Raw genomic sequence first — 21,998 nt, 5'->3', positions numbered from 1 at the left:
GCTTGGTGGTATGACGGCCAAGCCCAACCAACTGAGCCACGCTGGCCAATGCTCAAAGAGGGGTTCTTTTATTCACTATTACTATTTTTATATAGAGGCACATGCATTGCTGAGAAAAAGATTATTATACCTATACACAAAAATCACTTATTCTGTCCTGACCGGTGTGTCTCCTTTGGTTGGGTGTGGAAAAGTTGCTGGTTCCACGGGGCAAATGCTGGGTTGTCCCCTAAGGGGCGTGTACCAGAGGCAACCAATTGATGTTTCTCTCACGTTGATGTTTCTGTCCTCTCTCCCTTACCCTCCCCTTACCCTCTCTCTAAATTAGTATTTTTTAAAGTATTTATCTTTAGAGGGGAAGGGAAGGAGAGAGGGAGAGAAATATCCATGTATGGTTGCCTCTCATGCGTCCCCTGCTGGGAACTGGTCTGCAACCCAGGCATGTGCCCTGACTGGGAATTGAACTGTGATCCATTGGTTCATAGGCCTGCGCTCAACCCATTGAGCTACCCCAGCCAGGGCTAAATAAAATATTTTTAAAAAATCATTAATCCTGGGCCCTGGCTGGGGTAGCTCAATGGATTGAGCATGGGCTGTGAACTGAAGGGTCGCTGGTTCGATTCCTAGTCAGGGCACATGCTTGGGTTGCGGGCCAGGTCCCTAATGGGGGCCACGAGAGGCAACCACACATGGATGTTTCTCTCCCTCTTTCTCCCTCCCTTCCTCTCTCTCTAAAAATAAATAAATAAAAAATCATTAATCTTGGCAATTCAGTGTGCAACATTATTTAACCTTTCTACCTTATGATAGGAGAGCAATGATAAGTCAAATCTGAAATTATAGGAAGTCTGTAGTCTGAGTCCATTCTATTAAACCTTCAAAGGAAACTGGAAAACACATGGACACAAGAGGACAAGTGGGAAAAATGACAGGCCTAGCCCTCACACCTCACATTTGATGCAGAAAGGTAATTTCATACGTATGAGATCTGACCAGAAAGTATCCAACTCTATCATATGAAAAGTAGACATTTATTGAAGAAGATACAAGAAATATTGTACATAAGACAATGACACCTCAGTCCCCTTCAACACAGGCACCTTGGGACCTCACAGTTCTCTCAGTGTCTCTTCCACTGTTCAAAACTGCAAAATCCTTTGTTGGAATTGCCATCAGCTGCCCATCATATTCTCCTGAATCACACTGATGGACTGAAATCTCTTCCCTTTCAAAGGTGATTTTAGTTTGGGGAAAAGCCAGGAGTCACAGGGTGCCAACTCTGGGGACTGGGTTACGTGGGTGATTGATGTTTTGCCAAAAAACTCTGCAGGAGAGGTGATGCATGAGCAGATGTGTTGTAGCGATGAAGCTGTCAATCACCAGTTGCCCACAGCTGCGGCCGTTTTCAGTGTATTGCATCCTTCAACCCAGAACATTGAGGGAGTGAGTACTCCTTGTTTGGCCTGGAGGGGCATATTCGTGGACACCTTCCCAATGAAAGAACATAGTTAACATGCTCTTGATCTTGCTGCAACTTTGTCACACCTTCCTCAGCCATGAAGAACCAGGTGACTTCCATTGGGACAACTGGGCCTTGGTTTCTGAATCACAGCCATAGATCCATGACTCATCTCTGATTATGACCTTCTTGAGGAAATCTGGTTCACTGGTAATGGTTTGAATCAAGTCATTAGCAACTGCAGCACAATGTTCCTTTGGCTCTGGGAGCAAAAGCCACAGAATTTTGCCACATTTCATGCCAAGATCCTGTATCAAAATTTCAGACACAGCAGCTTTTGGAATCCCCAGATCAGCTTCTAGTTCTCACAGTCAGTCGTCAATCTTTGTTGATTGCAGCCTGTACATGTTCAACATGATCAGGTGTTCTGTTTGTTGCAGGCCTTCCAGACCATGGATCACTTTCCAGATTCTTGACCATTTTTGAAGCATTTGTGCCACATTTTATTTGCATTGCACTCATTGCACCATCCCTGAAAGCCTTCCAAATCACCTGAGCAGTTTCGGGGGGAATATTCAAACTTAATGCAAAATCTGATATTCATTGCTCTACCTGCTCAGTCATTTTGAATGCAACGGCCACACAGTACACGTGCTCACCCAATGGCATATACTGGCCCCACTGACTAGTATAGTGAAGTTATCACTGTTCATTCATGCCCATTCTAGTTCACTCTCCTTGGCTGCCAGGTTACATTGACATTGTGCACTGTCCTTGTGGTGTTACAGTGGCTGGGCTTTTTCTGGACAGACCTCTTCTCTGTCACAGTGAGCTAAAAGGACTCATTTTCAATGGATCGGAGTTCTTCTTATCAATATTTCAGAACAACAGATTTGAAATTCAGTAGGCTGGACCACACGATGGCAGAGAAGCCAAATCTATTTTAGACATTTCCAGATTTCTTTCATGTTCCTAAAACTGAGACTGGCTCTGTCCACAGAGTACTGGTTCTTAGTGTTGTCTACACCTTGGAAATCTAGTCCTACCTCTAGTCTGACTTAATCGGTCTGGGATGTGGCTTGGACACATTTAACTCCTCTGGCTGAAAGTCACTGCTAATTCTGGTGAATTCCATTCCTATTCTTGGACAAAAGGATAACACTTCACCAAGTGATTATGTGCTAGGTAGGGTCTTCATGTAGTATAAGCTTCGGTCTTGGATCATACCCAACTTACAGATACCATGTTATTTTCAAAATACCAGACATGAACACAAAACTTTAGTCTAAAAAGCCAATTCCAACATCTTTAGGTTGGACTATTGACCCAAACCAGCTGAGTGCTCCTTCACCCCAGGAGGCCCTGTCATGTAAGCCATGGTGTGGAAAAAACTCCAACATTCAATACCTTCAGGCAGAACTTGCTGGGATATACGCCTATTGTGCTGGTGTGATTGTATCATTCATTCCCAAACCAGGGTTTGGCAGATATATTAGGGCAAAAAACTTGCAGACACAATTAATCATCTTCCACAGGAGCAAATTTACATGGTATTTACCATGGGTTAAGTTTTACAAAAATGCTCTTACACGCCAATCCCCTCAAACAAAACCTGTGAATGCCAAAGCCTGCGCATATCCAGGTGTGTACCCGGCTCCCACTCACATCACTCCTTGAACTCTGCAAGTGTATCCAGGACCTGAACACTCCACCTTACCTTGAAATACATTTGTCAATGCACGGCTATTACCTGGGATTACCTGTCATCGAGCAGTACCTGCCATTTTACTGACTCCAAACCCAAGTACCTCGTTTTTATAGCAAAAACTGCAAAGTTCTAAAAGTTCTTCACACTCACCAAAGTGCAGGGACTATTTATCTTCTTTTACATAGGCTCTCAGAAAGTCTGCTGAGTACTTTCCACTTTACAAAGCAGGCAAGGATCAGGTGGTGCCAACAAGAGTGACACGCAGCGCTGGCCGGTAGTTCAGTTAGTCGAAGCGTCGTCCCCATACACCAAAACATTGTGGGTCCAATTCCACCCCAGTTGGGGTGCAGTCAGGGCACATATGAAAAGAAACCCATTGATGTTTCTCTCTCTCCCTCCCTTCCTCTCTTTAAATGTATCGTCTGGTGAAGATTAAAAAAAAAAAAGTGACACATCTCACAATGAACAGGAAGGCAAGCAGTGGGAGGAAATAATTTTTAATTGTTTTTTCTTTCCAAACACACCAGAGAATCATGCAATGCTGCCAGCGTTGGATGCAATCCTGGGCCACAAATCTGCACACTCCTTTGCAACTGGCCCAGTGATGGCAGAACCTGCACAAAGAAGAATGAAGTATCAGGTAAGATCAGAGGGTCCTCCTTTGTCTGTACTCCCGACCCAGAATTAAATCATCCAGTCTCCAAGATGTAAGGAACCACGTGGGGCCTTACCTTTCATTTCACCTTTATTGTTTACTATGACCCCCGCATTATCTTCAAAATAAAGAAACACGCCATCTTTTCTCCGGTATGACTTTCGTTGTCGAATCACTACCGCTGGATGTACTAAGGGAAAAAGGACAGCAGTCAGCCATCTGTCAGCCCCCACTGCCATCACGAGAAAACAGTCTGCAGGTCTAGCTCCCCAATATTTCGCATCTGAAAAGACGTATGTAGGAAACTCACTGAACACTTCCTGTACTTCTTCCCATTTCACCTGATAGGTGGGTGCTGTCCATCTCCTAGAGCCACAGAACAGGGCATAACCCCCACTCCAGACTGAGTAGGGAGTTCAAGCTATTAATTTATTAGGCAACATTCCATCCTTGTATACATAAAACCTCAAAGAAAGTATATACCTTGATCTAAAAACTACTGCTTCCAAGAATTTGTTGGAATATGTTCCATACCGCAGGTTTTACAGATATAAACTCATTCATACACCAATTAATTTACCCCCAAACCTGTTCCCTCTAGTGCGTATAATGCGTTCACGCACACTCCCGAGTATGCCCAGGACCAGGACCATACTGTACCTTTTCACAAATACTGTCTTAAAAATAGAACACAAAGTTTATTACATGAAATTGAGACCTTCATATTTCATAGTTCAATAAGGCTAAAGACTGGGTAATTAAAAAGAAAACCTGCACAAGAATCTCACTTTCACAACCCATCCCCCACCTACTGAAGTGGCCTGGCCAAATGGTATAAAAGCACTATAAACAATACCAAGTCCTCTAAAGACAACCATCCCAAATGTTATTTTTTTAAACAGATTTTATTTATTTATTTTTAGACTGAGGGGAAGGGAGGGAGAAAAACATCAACATGTGGTTGCCTGTTGTGTGCCCCCAATGGGGGACCTGGCTTGCAACCCAGGTATGTGCCTGACTGGGAATTGAACTGGCAACCCTTTGGTTCTCAGGCCAGTGCTTATTCCACTGAGCCACACCAGCCATGGCCCAAGTATTGTTTCTTAGCACAGGTGATCTTCATTGGATGGGAGAGTGTGATCTTAAATCCTTGTGAAGCATCCCTGGAAGCTCCAGGTAGCCCGTCATTTCCAAATTCAACATATGCAATGTCATGCCTCTCAGGTACCAAATATACTTCCTTGAAACCAGGAAACTGATCAAACAGCGTGGATAACATCATCTCATCAATTTCTTCTAGTAAATTACTAAGGAATATAGTTTGGAGGGTAGTCAAGGGACCCAAGGGTCTGATGTGCACTTCAGCTGAATTTGAGGTTCCCTGACCAGGCTTTTGATTTGCAGTCATTGCCCTATGTTCCAGTTTTTACTTTTTTATTCTTTGTCAGCAGTAGTACCATTCATTTTAGGTATTTCATCAGAATCTGTTTTTGCACACTGGATATGCAGTGGTTTACCAGAAAATGAACAAGAACCTCTTCAATTCTTTAATATTGTCATTTGTATTGTTGACATAAATTGTTTGACTTTGTCCGGTATCCCTGTTTTGGGTTAAACTGTTTAAACAGCCTGAGGCCAGTGATGTGTTCAAATACCTTTCTACCTGCAGGGCACGCATGCTTTTAGCAGAGCAAACATTTAGAATTACCCCAAATATGGCATGACGTACGCACAGAAAGGAACCATTTAAAGTGATTATGCGTAATCTGTAGTTTTTAAAATAGAGGACAATCAGCCATTCAGCAAATAAAATGGGTTACGGGAAGATACAGCTCCATTTCCACAGTAAAGTTTACAAGCTAGTTTTTTTGCTTAGAAGGCAGGAAAGAAGGACATGCAACCAAATATTAATACTGATTACCTCTTGGGGGTCTAAGTGTTGGTTAACTGAAATTCAACTTTTTCTTGTGTGATCACATTTACCTTTTGGAGAGACTTTTCCAGGGTCACAGATAACTTTTTAACAGAACACACCCTGATTTAAATCTTGACTGATACTAGACTGGAGACCTTGAGTAAGTTAATCTTCTGGAGCTTAAGTTTTCCTCTTGTAAAATAGGGGTAATAGTTACCTTTTCCAAACCCAAGATCAGACACTGAAAAACACAGTGGCTGTCCTTGAGCTGACTTGAGCTCCGTACACAGCCTGCAATCAAATGCTTAACAAGAATACACAATCAGCCCTGGCTGGTGTGGCTCAGTGGATTGAGTGCCGGCCTGTGAATCAAAGGGTTGCTGGTTTGATTCCTATTCAGGACACATGCCTGGGTTGCAGGCCAGGTCCTCAGTTGGGGGCATGAGAGGCAACCAATCACTATTTCTCTCACACATCTATTTCTCTCCCTCTCTTTCTCCCTCCTTTCCCCTCTCTTTAAAAATAAATGAATACAATCTTAAAAAAAAATACACAATCAGGGATAAGTAACTAATATTTACTCTGAGTCCCCTCTGTTGGACCCTCACCCGCTTATAAACTATTTCAATCCTCACAAATAAACTTAGCAGATAAACAGGGCCACACAAATCCACATTCTCGACTTCCCACCCCTTTCCACATTTCTGTGTACAACACATTAAGTCTGAGGTGAGGGGAAGTATTCATTTACCAGAAACAAGGACCAAAAAGCATGTTAATAGTTGGGAATTCACAACTGTTTTTAGAAGCATGAGACGCTCTCTGGCCTGTCCCACAGCTCTCGGAGACACACAGCACATGCTGCTGCCGCCTTGCCTGCAGCAATGGCCAGCTGCTCTGCCCTTCCCTGACGGCCCCCCAGACCACAGGTCAGGCCCAGTGAGTGTTCTAGAAGGGAAGCCTGTCTGGTTGTGTGCCAATCCCAACCTACATGTGGACTCATCAATGCTTAACCACAATGCTACTTACCCCCTGCCTACCAAGCCCTCAAAAGGATATTGAAAGTGAACAAAGTAAGATTTCTGACCAAAAAGCTAAAAACTGGAGTGGGGAGGGGCATATGGGAGCCCACAAGGAGTAACTGTGTCATGTGGCTGAGACCTGTCACTTCTGTGTAAGACAGCTAGGACTTCTCAAGGAAAGCAAGACATCCCAGAGTGGAGATAGACTAGACAAGAAAAACTCAGGAGCTGAAAAGTGAAAAGTGCACCAGGAATCAGAAGCTTTTCTAAAGCCAGACAGACTATCACTGGTCAGACTGCTCCTGGGCCTCCCCCTTTGATTCACATACCCAGCGGGAAACCTTTTAGGAAGTAGCCCATGATTAAGCAACGGGCAGCCCCTGTTTTAATTTATGTCAAGAGATTTAGAAGCAATTATGTCAAACTTTTGAAAATGCCACAAACTTGAGCTGATCTCATCTTTAAAAAAACACCCTGACTTAAAGAATAAAAACTACTGGCCATGGCTGGGTAGCTCAGTTGCTTCGAGCACTGTCCCAAAATGCCAAGGCCGCGGTTCCATCCCTGGTCAGGGCACATGCAAGAATCAACCAGTGAACGCATAAATACGATGTTTCTCCCTCTCCCTAAATATCAATAAAATAATTACAAAAAAAAGATTAATACATGTTATTCCACACTTACCAAAGTGCTAGTTAATAGGTCAGATGCTCTACATGCTGATTCTAACCACTTGAAAGCACGCCAGTACCACCATTCTCTTTCGGAATCAGTAATGAACTAAAGAACCTCAGTATAAGAGACAACTCTAAAGGTCACACCATAGCGCTTTTGTTCCCATGGGTGTAGGAATGTGATGTGAGGTGGACTTGCCAGGGAAAATAAGTGTTGGAAGGGAGGCTCCCAAATTACACCGGGAGCCAGCAAAGAACTCAGGTTATTTCATACTGCCCCCTGAAAGGAACTCAAACTTTGAGAGGCCTCAGGAATGGTCAAATTATTGTTCCCTTTTTCAAGAAACGGAGAAGTCTTCGGCTGTCCACTAGGCAACAGGACGGCTGGGTTAGTCTACTCACCCTTCTTCCTGAGCTCTGGTTTGCCCTTTTTGACGGTGGCCATCACCATGTCGCCCACACCAGCAGCAGGAAGCCTGTTCAGTCGCCCCTTGATCCCCTTCACGGAGATGATATACAGGTTTTTGGCTCCTATAAAAATATGTAAGTAGGTAAGGTTGTTTTTTTTTTTTTTGAGGACCTACCAGGCAGCTCTGCCAGTGTAGTATTCCCCCAACACTTCCAAAGCCCCTCCCCTCTACTCAGACTCAGCCCCCCAAGGTGGAACCCCTTGTCACACCACCGATTGAAGTGAAACAACACGACATGCTGCCACTTCACCCAAAAGCGGTGTTTTTACTTTGCCCTTTCTTGACGGCTCAGTGGGTCATTAGCAAAAGGCCCAACGAGTGCTTTTCAAAGGGGCAGTTTGGCAGGGTGCAGCCAGGTCTCACCTGTGTTGTCAGCACAGTTGATCACAGCTCCTACCGGAAGACCGAGGGAAATCCGGAATTTCGCCCCGGAGGACCCACCACGTCCTATGGGTAGGAAGAGAAACAGGGGAGATCACGGTCCGGTCATGGTTCGGAGTTCCCTCCTTATTCTCAGGCTATGAATTCATTCGCATATGCTTTGGAAACAGTAACTACAGAGTCGCTGTCTCTGGGGCTCCATGTACTCCTCTCCCTGTGTGCCAACAGTCTTCACGTCAAAAAGCCAATTCCTCATTGTGACCACCCTTACACTGAGATTAAAGGGCCTAGAAGACTCAACCCTCGCTTCAACTTTTGCACCATGGATCTTCCTGCAAAGTGGGAGACCGCACAAGCAGCGCACTCTAGAGCCTAAGCCACTCCGGCTTCAACCCCATTAGCGCAGCACTACGCGAGGAGTGATCTTGCGGGCTTCGGTCTGGGCTTCGGTCTGGATTCGTGTCTGGCTCCTGCCAGCTCAACTCTCCAGGGGGCCCCCACCGCCACTTTCGGCGGCCCAGGCGATATCCTCGCGGTGCCACCCGTCACCCTCTCCCACTCGGACGAGAGCAAAGCGCCCCAGCTGCCCACGGCTGCCGCTCCTGGCGAGGCCAGCAGCCACCACGCGACAGATGGTAGAGGATCCCCACCAGAGCCAGAGTCTCACCGCGCTTCGACATCTTGGACGCCGGAAAGGAATAGAAAGGAAGTATGAACAAGGCATGCTGGGATATGAACTTCGTGCCCGCCCCATTGTCGTCACGTGACCGGGAGTTCGCTCAACCCGCCTCTTCCCACTAGGGCGCGCTGTTATTACGTGTCAAGTGCCGGAAGTGGCCGATTGCGGGGTTGAGAGCTGCTGGAACCAGTGAATCGTAGAGTCTCCTCTCTACCAGTTCGAAAGTAGTTGAGAACACAGAAACGTCGGTTTGTTAGTTTACCGAACACCCTCTTTTGAGTACTTAGTACCAGGGACCTGGCTGGTTACCTGGCTCAGAAATGATGAAAACACCGTGCTCTGTAGGAGCCCCCAAAGAACCAGAGCGTGGGAGGGTTAGGGAAAATGCTAAATGATCTCATTAGGATGTGATATAATTAAGTGCCATTCTAACACTACAGGTAATTCCATATACCTGTGCCTGTTCCCATCTGTACATTAGATATCTTGCTTCATTAATTACCCCTTACATAGTTTCAATCTCTCCCATTTTTCTGATTTCTTTCTGTCAACACTACATTCATTTAAATATTAATTGAGTGCCCACTTGATGCCAGATAATGTCCTGGGCATACATTAGACTACAACAGCGAGCAAAACAAGTAAACATTCTTGCCCTTATGGAGCTCACTGCTGCGTGGTGGTGGAGGTGGATATTAGACATTGAACAATGGATACAATTAATTGCAATATATAGTGTGTTAGGTGATATTAAGTATTATAAAAAATAAAAGTAGAACAAGTTAAGAGGCATCAGGAAGTGTGAGGAGAGGCAAACTACAATTCAAATAAAATCGTCATTGAGGGCTTCATGGAAGAAGTTGACTTTAGAGTAAAACTTTATTAAGGTGAGTTAGTAATACCAATGTCCAGGGAAGAGCGGAAGCCCTAAGGCCAGAGTGTGCCTGAGCAGTAGGAACAGCAAGGTGGTTTGGACTCAAGTGGTAGCAGCAGAGGTACTGTGATGTGATCAAGATGCAGGATGTGTTTGTGGGGGCGTATAAGAAAGAGAGGAGTCAAAATGTCTCTAAGGTTTTAGGTCTGACCCAGTGGAAGATGGCATTGCATTAACGGAGATGGGGAAAGTTATGGGAGGAATAGGTGTGTAGGATAAGAGTAGGAGTTCAGTTTTGGCTTTGTTAGGTTAGATGTTTAGACAACAAAAGGAGATTTAAATAGCAAGTCGGGCATAGTAGTCTGGAATTCTGGAGAGAAGGAGATATAATTGTGAGAGTTGTCAGCACGTAGATATACTAAAGCCAGGATAGAGGATGAGATTACAAAAAGTAAATAAAGAAGACCATGGATTAAGCTCTGGGTCCCTTTAATATTAAGAAGTGTATTGATCTGGGCACAGGGCTAGGTGACAGGTGTGGTTGCAGGTGTGGTTCCCAGTGGGGGGGGCATGTGGGGGGGCAGAAGATGGATATTTCTCTCTCTCTCCCTCCCTCCCTGCCCCCTTTTTCTCTCTCTCTAGAATCAATAAATATATCCTCGGGCGAGGATTAAAAATAAAATAAGTTTATAAATCTATGAATTTATAAGTTTATTACTCTTAAAATGCCTTCACTTGATCCTTCCAGCTTTTGTAGCTACTAGAGTCGCCTTTTTATGAATCTGACAGTAACTGAGAACACAGAAATGTTGGTTTGTTAATTTTCTGTCTCCTTCACGTCTCAGCCAAATTCTATGTAGTTCTGAACATATGATTTCCTCACCAGATTTGTCTCTCTTGATAAATGGAACCACCATCCATCCAGGTGTCCATCTGAGATTCCTGTCCAAGTTCTTTTCAGTTTGCCTTCTAAATGTCTCTAAAATCTATGCACTTTTCTTCATCTACTCTACTAACACTCTGGTCTAAGCCACCTCTGCCTCTTTCCTGAACTACTTCTGAGGCCTCCTAACACATCTCCTGGCCTGGATGTCTCCCACCTCCATCCACTCGCCCTTCATACCATGGCCAGGAATAATTTTTCAGATATATAAATATTGTTATGGCAGTCTCCTTAAAATCCTCCAATGGTTTCTGTTGTTCTTAGAATCAAAGTTCAAATCCATATCATGGCCTATTAGGCCTTGACCTGACATCATTTCACCTTGTCAACTTCATCTTGCACCACGCTGTCTCTTGCTCTGAAGGGCTGGCTTGTAGTCCCAGATGCTGTCCATGCTCCTGAATAGCCATAGGCCTCACATATGCTTGGAATACTCTGCACTGTCTGCCTTTATCATGTATTTCATGCCTACTGATTTTTCAGATCTTGGCTTAAACATCTCCTTCTCAGAGAAATCTACCCTGACCCCCATACCAGGTCAAGTTCTCCTATTAGAAGCCCTCTTAACACATGACATTTTCCCTTAATACTATTTACTACATTTTATTTTAATTTTCTTTCCTTTTTTAAATTACTGTTCAAGTACAGTTTTCTGTTTTTTACTCCCATCCCAGCCCACTCCCCCCAGTGCTCCCCACCTCCATCCCACTTCTACCCCCCTTAACTGTTGTCCATGTGTCCTTTATACTAGCTCCTGTTATTTTAATTTTTTAAATATTTTATTTTATTTTAGAGAGCAGGGAAAGGAGGAAGAAAGAGAGGGAAACATCAATGTGAGAGCAAAACATGAATTGGTTGCCTCTCCTATACCTCTAACTTGGAGACCTGGCCTGAGTGGAAATTGAACCAGCAGCCTTTCAGTCCGCAGGCCAGCACTCAATCCACTGAGTCACACCAGCCAGGGCTATTTATCACATTTTTAAAATGTATATTTGATTCACGGGCCTGCGAACCAAAGGATTGCGGTTCGATTCCCGGTCAGGGCATATGCCTGGGTTGCAGGCCAGTTCCCAGCAGGGGCCAGTTCCCAGCACGGGACACATGAAAAGCAACCATACATTGATATTTCTCTCCCTGTCTCTTTCTCTTCCCTTCTAAAGATAAATAAAATCTGAAAAATAAATAAATTAAATTAAATTAAAAAATGTATATTTGATGACTGTTTGTTGAATGACCATCCCCACGTAGTATGTAACTAATTTATAACTAGTCTGGAAGCTCCGTAAGGGCTGGATCCATGTCCTTTTTGTTCAACAGTGTATCCCTAGCATTTAGCACAGGCTCGATAAATACATGGTGAATGACTGCTGAACGAGGGAAGAAGTCTACCTCAGTGTTTTAATATAGCAGCATCCTGGCATGAGGAAGTTTCCATTTATCTCTGACAAAATTAGAAATATTTGGAAAGGTAGTATTTCCTATAAAGTTGCATTTGCTCTACTTAAAGGACTGCCTAATTTTCCGGGATTATCTTCTTTCCTCTTTTATGGTGTTAAAAATAGTCCTTTCAACCTTATATCAACTTTTCACTCTCCAAATGCCACTCTTTTTAAAATTATTATTTCAACGGTTTACAAAAACCAAAAGTCTGGGGAATGGTTAGTCTCTACGTCCTCACTTCCTGAATTCACACATTCCTCAAAGACTTGTCATCTAGTTCCTACCCTCACTACGTGACTGAAGTTGTACGAGAAAGGTCACCGTGACCTAGGAGTTTTCTAAATCCAAGGACACTCCTCGGTCTTAATCTTACTTTACCCCACAGCATTTCACACTGGGATTATTATCTCCTCCTCCTTCTTCTTCTTCTAGATTTTATTCATTTATTTTCAGAGAGAGGGGAAGGGAGGGAGAAAGAGAGGGAGAGAAACATCAAGCTCACATACCCCAACTGGGGACCCGGCCTGCAACCCAGGCATGTGCCATGACTGGGAATTGAACCAGCAACCTTTCGGTTCACAGGCCAGCACTCAATCCACTGAGCCACACCAGCCAGGGCCCTGTCTTTTTAACACTCTTCACTCATTAACGAATTATTTGTTAATTCATTTAAAACAATAACCCTGAAAAAATAATTACATTTTCCCAGATGATAATAAATTGATGAGAAGAATGGCTTTGTTTTACACACTTTTGGAAATCCCTTTAATATCTGGCTTAACGAAAAAAAGCCAGCTGGATTTTGTGTTTCCACATTTAAACTGTTGTGATAGGCCAGGACACCACTGCGGTCTCTGGAAAGCTCCACACACACTCATGAAAGAACAAGAGTGACACAGGTAAGTCAAGCGGTGTTATGGAAATGTTTCCTTTTTCCTCTCAGGAAGGGTCTCAGGGAGACCCCCAAGGATCCCCACACACTCTGAGAGCCACTGATCTAAAGGATATCTGAAGACTTGTGGACAAGTATCACATTGTACAGTAATCCCTTTACTTGCAAATTGACCCTGGGACCAGAGTGTAAAGTCCACTGTAGTTTATGTTTTCTTGTCTCCAGTACACACCATTGCTTGGTTAAGGTTGCCTCTATTTGTTACCATCTTGATGGCTGATAAGGCTTAAAGGTGAGACCACCAGGGGGCACCCGGATTTGAACCGGGGACCTCTTGATCTGCAGTCAAATGCTCTACCCCTGAGCTATACCCACTTTGCTGGGGAGGGTGAGATTACAGTTTAATTGTAGAGTTTACTGACCAGACATGTCTCAGATGATTAATAGCAGTTTGGTATTTGTGATCAACTGCTTCAGATTTCCCGGAGAGATACTAAAGAACCAAAAAAAGATTGCAGAAGCAATCAGGAAAGTTCTGGAAGAAAAGAGCAAAGTCTGCTTTGGCCCATGCTTGAAGGTCCTGTGGGTGTGTGCGATGGTATTCCTTTCCTATATTAACTATACAGCCTTTTCTACCGCTGGTATCTGGGAATTCTCCAAGATTAATTTCCATCCTGCCTGTCTGCAACCTGGGCTGCACCCCAGTACTTTGCACGAGGAACTGCTCCCCTTGGCTTTCCCAAGAGCCTCTCTGTTCCTGTACCAGAGGTGCCCCCATTTTCTCCATTCTCGGCAGTATCTTAGTTGCTTCCTCCTCTTCCTTGGCTTCTACAAATACCAACAGGTTTCCCCTAAATTAAAAAAAAAACAAAGATCCACCCTGCCTGATGCGTTTCAGTGGGTTGAGTGCTGGACCTGTGAACCAAAAGGTTGCCGGTTGGATTCCCAGTTGAGGCACGTGCCTGGGTTGCAGGCCAGGTCTCTGGTTGGGAGCATGTGAGAGGCAACTCGCCACAGGTCAGTGTTTCTCTTCCTCTTTCTCCCTCCCTTCCCCTCTCTCTAAAAAAATAAATAAAACCTTCAAGAATCCTTTAACAAATTTCCTGTCCATTTCTTCTTTCTCACTACTGATTTTTTAAAAAGTCTGTACTTCATTTTTCTCATTTTCAGCTACATTTCTCTGCAGTTCTGCTACTCTGCATTTGCTTCGACTGTCACTCATCTTCCCCCCCCCCCTTGCTGTATATACATTGTTTCTCCACCTAGACTGTAAGTTCCTTGCGGGTAGGGTCATGTTGCATTCTTTTTTGTGTTCCCCACAGTAGTTGGTACAGTGCCTGGTTCCCTATAAGTCCTGGGTCCTACTTCATGGCCAAACCACAATCCTAATTAAACTCAGTATCTGATTACAAGCCTGGATGTCATTGGAGGAAAGCTTACAAGCCTGTGTCACTCTTACGGTCTCAGATGGTCTCTCTGTCTAATACTCCTACACCAACGACTGACCAGGTTCACTTTCTCACTCTCCAAAATGACCATGACAAACACTTTCCCTGTCTCAAACCTTCCACACCTTATCTCCCTTCACTGGCTCTGTCTTAGCTGAAGAGCTTGCCGCTTTCTTTCTGGAGAAAACGAGAATCAGTCAGAAGCCGTGGTGTGCTGACAAATGGCTCAAACAGCTGGCTCTGGGGAACTGGATTTCCCAAGGAGCAAATACTCCCACCTGCTGATGTTAAGCTACTGAAGAGAAGTTGATTGGCTTTAAAAATCCCTGAAAATTTATCCATTGGTTCTTACTAGCTAGCAGGTAAGAATTGAATCTAGCACACTTCTGGAATCAACTACCTCCTTCAACAACTACCAACTGTGCTCTGATGACTGCCCAAAATCTGTTCCCAACCTGGACCTGTCCCTGAAATCCAGAATTAATTGGATCTCTAACTGCGTACTTACCCCCTCCTCTTAAATGTCTATGGGGCATATCAAACTTAACATGTGGATTCCATACTAGAATGTGGAGTCCATGAGGATAGGAAGCTGTACTTTATTACTATCTGTTTAAGGGTTTGAAAAAGAAGCTATTGATTTTTGTTTCCTAAATGTACTCTTTTCCCAGACTTCTTTATTTCAGGAAATCACATCACCATCCACCCTGACAGTGAAGACAAAAAAATAAGTCATTCCTGGTTCTCCTCGCCCCCTCATGGTCTCCAAGCTATCCGACGTACACGGAGCACAAAACCCCTCCCTGGGCACGGTTAATCCGGATGCTGGCACAGCTCTCCAGCTCTGCTCTTCCCATTGTGGTAGGCTAAAAATGGCCCTCCATGTATTCCCACATCCCAGTCCCCTTGAGAGTATGCTACCTTCCAGGATAAAAGGGACTTTGCAGAAGGGATTAGATTAAGGATCTTAAAATGGGGAGATTATTCTGGATTATCTGGGTGAGCTCAATGTAATCACAAGGATCCTAATTAGAAGGAGGCAGGAGGATCAGAGTCAGAGACAGAAAGAAGATGTGAGAACAGAAACAACCCTGGCTGGTGTAGCTCAGTGGATTGAGCACAGACCTGCAAATCAAAGGGCCGCTGGTTCGATTCCCAGTCAGGGCACATGTGTCCTGGTCCCCAGTTGGGGGTACTTGAGAAGCAACCAACACACTGATGTTTCTCTCCCTCTCTTTCTCCCTGTCTTTCTCCTTCCCTTCCCCTCCCTAAAAATAAGTAAATAAAATCTTAAAAAGTAGAGACCAGAGGATGAGAAGATGCTACTCATCTGGCTTTGTAGATGGAGGAAGAGACCCTGAGTCAAAAAATGCAGGCAGCCTCTACAAGCTACAAAAATCAAGGAAACTGATTCTCTCCTAAAACCTCCAGAAGGACTGCAGGCCTGCCAGCACCTCAATTTTAGCCCACCAAGGTTGATTTTGGAATTCTGACCTCCGGAACTGTAGGATAATACATTTGTATTGTTTTAAGCATCTGCATGTGTGGTAATTTGTTACAGCAGCAACAGGACACTAAAATAACACGCCTGTGGTTTAAGACGTCACCACCAGCTCTCAATAGAATCCCAACCTGCCTCTCTGTGCCCACTCTTTCGTTCCTTTTAATTGTGATAAGAACACTCAGCATGACATCTAGCCTCTCAACAGATTTTTCAACATACAGTACAGTACTGTTAACTATAGGCACAGTGTTGCACAGCAGATCTCTAGAACTTACTCACCTTGCAAAATTGTAACTTAATACCCATTGATTAGCAACTATCCATTTCCCTCTCTTCATCCCTGGCAACCACAGTTCCACTCTCTGCTTCTGTGAATTGGACTGTTTAGGTACCTCATGTAAGTGGGATCATGTAGTATTTGTCCTTCTATTCTACGATTGGCTTCTTTCACGCTGCATAATGTACCATGTTCTCACATATTGCAGGATCCTCTTTTTAAGGGTAATATTCTCTACATCTATTTTTGACTTCTTATAAATCTTTTCTCCTTTTCTTTTTGATGGAAGATGATTTAATTCTTCAAGACGCTAAAAACAGATGGAACATGTTTTGCTGTGAACACTTCATAGAGATGAAGTGAAGCAGCGGTTCGGTGTATTTTTTATTTTTTAATAGAATCAGTAGCCCTGGCTGGGTGGCTCAGCTTGTTGGATCGTCTTCCCGATATGCCAAGGTCGCATGGCTGATCCCGGGTCAGAGCATATACAAGAAGCAACCAGTGAATGCATCAGAGGGTAGATCTCTCAAACCAGTGCATTTTAAAAATTCAAGTTACTTTAAAAAATGAGCCCTGGCTGGTGTGGTTCAGTGGATTGAGTGCCAGCCTGCGGACCAAAAGGTTGATGGTTCGATTCCCAGTCAGGGCACATGCCTGGGTTGCAGGCCGGGTCCCCATGGGGGGATGTGCAGGAAGCAACTGATTGATGTATCTCTATCGAATCAATATTTCTCTCCCTCTTTGTCCCTCCCTCTCCTCTGTCTGAAAATAAATAAAATCTTTCTTAAAAAAAATGAAATAAAAAAGAATTAATACAGTGATGGAAGGGTAAAGAATGCAAGAATAAAAAACAGGGACTGCTTCAGGAGTCTGGGCGTCATCCTCACGTAGGGCCATGATAATCTCTCCTGCATGGTCTCGGTTTTAGTGTGTGTGCCGCTAACGCGGGCACCCCACAACTCTTTTCCACAGGAGTGTGGGAGATGATTTCCAGTCCCTCTGCTCAAAATTGTCCATTGCTGGCTTTTCATCCATTCCGAGTAAAATCCAAGCCCCTTACCTTGGCCTACAGGGCCCTCTCCAGTCCTCTTGAATTGCTCTCCCCTTGTTCACCTTCCTCTAGCCACTCTGGGCCCAGGGCCTTTGTAGCAGCCATTTCTTCTGCTTGGAAGCTTCCGTGTCTCCACCCCTGCCATTCAGGTCTGAACTCCAAAATCACCTGCACAGAGAGGTCTTCCGTGGTTCAAGGTTCTCCAACCTGAAGTAGCATCCCCCTTGTACCTTCCTGATGCAGAATCCTGTGTGTGGGGGGGTTGTTGTTGTTGATGTTTTCTGTTTTTAAATCTATTTTACTATTTCCTGTATCACTCCTGGACATTTCCTTGTTCACCTATTTGTGCATTTGTTTCCAGTCTGTCTCTGCTGGATTTTAAATTCAGTGTGAATCAGAACCTTTGTGTCTTTCTGCTGAACGTATGCCCGGTAACCAGAGTGAGGCACATAGTAGTTGCTCCAGGAAAAGAGAGAGGCACCCCTGGCAGGGGCGTTCGACCCGTAGCCCACGGGCCACGTGCAGCCCAGGACGGCTAGGAATGCGGCTCAACACAAAATCATAAATTTACTTAAAACCTTTTTTTTTTTTTGCTCATCAGTTTTCGTTACTGTTTGTGTATTTAACGCGTGGCCCAAGACAATGCTTCTTCCAGTGTGGCCCACAGATGCCAAAGTTTGGACACCTCTGCTAGAGAGAATAGCCAGGGAAAGTCTCCCAGTAAAAATGTGTTTGTATTCTTTTTAGAGCCGAGGGGAAAGGCTTCCCTCTGAAGCTGGTTGTTCTTTCACCTCTTAGGGCAAACTGGCTCATGGGTGGGACTGCGGATAGAGAATTTAGCCCAGAAAAGGGTGGATTGGTACCCAAGTTCACATGTTTTGAGTTGGTCTTTTCCTTTTGTTCCTCATCAGAAGGAAACTCAGTATCATTTAGTGAGAAATATCTAATTCTGAACAAATAATTTCATCACAAAAAATTAGAATTAGTGTAAAAAGAATTTATCAAATAATTGTTAGCAAAAACAACATAGGTAGGAGGGGGTATAGCTCAGTGGCAGAGCGTTTGACTGCAGGTTAGGAGGTTCCTGGTTCATATCCCGATGCCCCCTCACTTGCTTTTCACATTTTCTCAGTCGCTCAGATGTAACCCTAGAAAACTGACTCTGTCTCTAGTTTCCTAGGACTCACTTGTCTATTCTACCTTCCTAGCTTTCCCCAATGGTGAGCCACCAAGAGATTGCACACGGATGATTTACTGCTTCTAACCCGCGTTCCTATGCTCAGTAGTGAGAAGCCCATCGCTACCTTAAATAGGTAGAAAGGAAGCAACAACTCTTCCCATCTCTTAAAACTATTCAAGACTCATTGGCCTCAGAGATGGACGGGCAATGTCATTTTGTTTAGTTCGTACTCTGACCCATTACACTAGAAGGATGAATTCAAACTCAAGTTTATATAGTTGCAAAGTTTAAACAAGACACCCAGCGATGTAAGATAAAAGGTGAAAAGTGTACAGCTTTCTCCTTCATATTAGCTCAAAGACAAGCCTTTGGCCAGATAACCTACAGGTAGTAAGTTTCAGGCCTTGCTTCCAGGAAAGGGGTGAAAAGTTGGTTATCTCTAGGGTCTGGGCTTTGCACCAGGACCGCAGCTCTGCCCATGTCCATTCTCAAGACTCACAGTAATGGGAGCCGTGGGGAAAAATGCACGGTAGTGCTCCCCCGGGGCCTGGAGGGACGACACAGATTCCTGGTTTAAAATATCACAGCTGCCCCCTGACCCAAGCAGCATGCCTCTCCCTTTCGCCTTTAGTTTTCCTTTTTTGGGGCAAAACCTAGTCGAAGGGGAAGCCCTTACTCCCTTCACATTTACTTTTGTTTTTCATACTGTCAGTGATTCAACCAACAAATATCTGTCCCTACCTTTAGGTTATGAAACTCTATAGACCTGTATTACTAGTTTAGCAGATCTCGAAGTATGGTCCCCTGACCAGCAGCCTCAACATCACTGGGGAACTTGTCAGAAATGCAAATTCTCGGGAGCCCACTCCAGGCCTACAGAATCAGAAACTGGGGGCGTTTTAACAAGCCCTCGAGGTAGTTCTGATGCACTCAAGTCTGAGAACCACTGCCTTTATGTCAGTCTGAATGAGCAGATAACTTTATTTTTGTAAATTAAAGTGAGTTTATGGGTGTGCAATGGGCATTTTAACGTTTTCCAAAGTGCCTTGACTCTGTCTGCCTGTGTTATGAGCCTTGGGGAAGGATGAACTGGTAATAAAGAAAGTTGAAGTTGGAGAAAGGCCGTATCTGTGGGTTTCTTTCTTTTGACCCACCCACAGCCCCATCGGAAACGGAACGCCAACCTGAGACAGTCATTTCGTCCCCGGAGCCTGCGGGCGGGGAAATCCCGACACCTCCGGAGCCAGCAATCCTGCAGCTTCTGTACCTGATTTGGGCACGTAACCCGCTTCCTCCTTCTGCTAGGTACAAAGCAAAACTGAAAGCTTTCCGCTAAGGTTGGAATATGAGAAAGGAATTTTTGAAAAACCATTTCTGTTTTCATCTAGGGCCCAATGTTAAAAAGATTAAGAGAGACTGAACTATATTCGTTACGGAGAAGAAAAACCATCCAGGGGGCACCCGGATTTGAACCAGGGACCTCTTGATCTGCAGTCAAATGCTCTACCACTGAGCTATACCCCCGCGCCACTCTAGCGCTTGGAGATACATCTTTGGATATTAGGACCCTGGGTCGCAGGGTGGTTAATAAGAGTAAGGCGGAAGGAATGAAGGAGGAGAGGGGGGCAAGCGGAGAGCGGAAGGTGCCTGAATCCAGAGAACCCCGGGAAAGCTGCACTGCTGGGCCTCGGGGAGGAAAGAACGAGCTCGGACTGCGAGACGCCGAGTACGGGCGGGAGGAACGGGTTCCGCCCTGCATAAGTGGGAAAGGATACGGGGGGAAGGGAGGCTAACCGAGGGGCGGGGCAAGGGGGTTCCCGTTCTGTCCGTAGATTCACACAGATGGGTACAAAGGAAAGTCCCCGAGTCCGGTGAATCCGATCGGGCGTTCCGGAGGTTCCAACCCCACCCTGGACAGTTGCGGGAGGTTTCCCCGTCTCCCTCAGCCCGGGCGCCCAGATGTTTAGCCAGACCAGCTTCAGCCGCCTGCAGCACGGGATGGGCTCTGGGTGAAGCGGCGTCTCTCCAGGGCGCCTCGGGCTTGGGAGCACCTGGGCGCGCACCCCGGGCCCCGCAGCCCTACCCGGAAGCCGCCCTCGCGCAGCCCCAGGTCCCTCCGGGAGCGCGCCTGCCCGCACGCGCCCCTGCCCGCGCCCGCGCCCGCGGCGCGTCCCCGCCCCGGTGCAGCCCCTCCTCCCCGCTGTGTTTATTAGGGGAAGGAGGGCGGAGGCGGAGGCCAGTTCCCTAGCTCCAGCCGCGGTCGCCGCCGCCTGTGTAGTTGCAGGCGCTGCTGTCTCCCGCCAGCTCGCTCTGGGGAAAGAGAACGCGCGCGAGCTCCGGCGTCCCCGCCCCAGCCTTTCTGGGAGCCATGAACCCCAATTGCGCCCGGTGCGGCAAGATCGTGTATCCCACCGAGAAGGTGAACTGTCTGGATAAGGTGAGCCCCGGGACCGGGAGACGCGTCTTTGCCATTCTCGAGCAGTGCTCCAGATGGAAGGGAAGAGAGGGGCTGGGTTTTTGCCGCCCGATCCCCGGGATCCTTGGAGGAGAGAGGGAGGGCGGTGTCATGGGGTGTTGGGGACAGACCCCAGTCTGGAAACCAGGAGATCAGAGGCGAGGCAAGGAGTCCACGCGTGGCGGGCAGCCACTGTTGAAGAGTCGGTTCTGCCTTGGGGTTGGGAGAACGGAAAAGAGGTAGAGAAGCCAGGCCAAGGGGTGGGGGCTGGGGGAGGTTAGGGGTGCAGTCCCGCCCCCTAGGCCGGGGAGTGTGAGAGACTGACGCTCCTTCTCCCTGCCGCCCGGAGCGCCAAGTAGGCGGAAGCGCGGGGCTCTCGGGTAGGGGGCGGCGGTGGGGCGGGGCAGAGGCTGGGGGGCCCCAGCGAAACTGTCGGCTCTGGCCAGGAATGGCTGGGCTCCCTGGCCTGGAGTCTGGGGGCTGGGGCTGTCAACCGGTGAGTGTTGCTTTTGGTGAATTAGGCTGCGAATAAGGACCTAAGCCCCATTGCAAGACCTTTTTTGGACGATCCGTAGTACCCTTGGTGGCTCAGCGATTAATGGACCACCGGTGAATGGTAGCTTCCCAGCCCCCACCTCAAATTAGAGGCCAACTCGCAGTACTGGGCTGCCCAGCCCGAGCGGGGCGGGGTCGGATGCTGGAGTAGGGTGGGCGGGGGGTGCTTCGCAGAGATCTTCTGAAATTGTGCTCAGAGCAGAACAAAGAGCTAACTTTTCAAAGCAGGTTTACCCAATGGAGGTGGGGTTGGCTGAGCTCAGGGGAAGGCAAGAAAAGGGGGAGGTGTTTGGGGGGAGGGGAGGGTGGCCTTCTGGAAATTCATTGTCCCCTGAGGGCCCTTACGATTCATCCTCCCCACCACCCCTACCTATGCTGGACTCGTTCATCTGGTTGTCATTATACTTTTGGAGGGG

General features: G+C 46.1%; 2 protein-coding genes, 4 non-coding genes and 1 pseudogene across 7 annotated transcripts in view; 1 reads left to right on the top strand and 6 right to left on the bottom strand.

Annotated features, from left to right (window-relative positions):
- Positions 1 to 3,648: 3,648 nt before the first annotated feature.
- RPL23 (ribosomal protein L23) lies at positions 3,649 to 9,015 on the bottom strand. Its single transcript, XM_037140625.2, has 5 exons — positions 8,952 to 9,015; positions 8,267 to 8,350; positions 7,836 to 7,964; positions 3,899 to 4,012; positions 3,649 to 3,781 (listed from the first exon to the last, which is right to left on the bottom strand). The coding sequence occupies exons 1-5, from the start codon at positions 8,962 to 8,964 to the stop codon at positions 3,699 to 3,701; spliced, it is 423 nt and encodes a 140-aa protein (XP_036996520.1). The 5' UTR covers positions 8,965 to 9,015; the 3' UTR covers positions 3,649 to 3,698.
- Positions 4,019 to 7,825, bottom strand: LOC128626168 (U2 small nuclear ribonucleoprotein B''-like; annotated as a pseudogene).
- On the bottom strand, positions 8,102 to 8,237 carry LOC119045793 (small nucleolar RNA SNORA21). Its single transcript, XR_005081858.2, has one exon. It is a non-coding gene; the product is annotated as a small nucleolar RNA SNORA21 (small nucleolar RNA).
- Positions 9,016 to 13,415: 4,400 nt separating the features above from the next.
- On the bottom strand, positions 13,416 to 13,487 carry TRNAC-GCA (transfer RNA cysteine (anticodon GCA)). The gene has a single exon. It is a non-coding gene; the product is annotated as a tRNA-Cys (tRNA).
- A 3,700-nt stretch (positions 13,488 to 17,187) lies between these two features.
- LOC119045792 (U6 spliceosomal RNA) lies at positions 17,188 to 17,293 on the bottom strand. Its single transcript, XR_005081857.2, has one exon. It is a non-coding gene; the product is annotated as a U6 spliceosomal RNA (small nuclear RNA).
- A 2,731-nt stretch (positions 17,294 to 20,024) lies between these two features.
- TRNAC-GCA (transfer RNA cysteine (anticodon GCA)) lies at positions 20,025 to 20,096 on the bottom strand. Its single transcript has one exon. It is a non-coding gene; the product is annotated as a tRNA-Cys (tRNA).
- A 688-nt stretch (positions 20,097 to 20,784) lies between these two features.
- The window catches only part of LASP1 (LIM and SH3 protein 1), a 37,717-nt gene continuing 36,503 nt past the window's right edge, over positions 20,785 to 21,998 (top strand). The window contains exon 1 of one of the 2 annotated variants that reach the window (XM_037140622.2): positions 20,785 to 21,009. In XM_037140622.2, coding sequence (XP_036996517.1) covers positions 20,941 to 21,009 — 69 coding nt within the window. In that variant the 5' untranslated portion in view covers positions 20,785 to 20,940. Of the gene's footprint in view, positions 21,010 to 21,441; positions 21,524 to 21,998 lie in introns of those variants that run through there. The other variant, XM_053656215.1, reaches the window with a different exon arrangement.

Source organism: Artibeus jamaicensis, unplaced genomic scaffold (genome assembly GCF_021234435.1).
Source record: "Artibeus jamaicensis isolate MK-2021 breed Jamaican fruit bat unplaced genomic scaffold, CSHL_Jam_final contig_1998, whole genome shotgun sequence".
NCBI lineage: Eukaryota > Metazoa > Chordata > Mammalia > Chiroptera > Phyllostomidae > Artibeus > Artibeus jamaicensis.
This window is presented reverse-complemented; position numbering and strand designations above follow the sequence as displayed.

Coding starts and splice junctions, on each gene's coding strand:
- RPL23 (XM_037140625.2), bottom strand. Junction 7,965..8,266: donor CAACTGTGCTGACAACACAG/GTGAGACCTGGC, acceptor ATATTTTTATAG/GAGCCAAAAACCTGTATATC. Junction 4,013..7,835: donor ACCAGAGCTCAGGAAGAAGG/GTGAGTAGACTA, acceptor TTTTTCCCTTAG/TACATCCAGCGGTAGTGATT.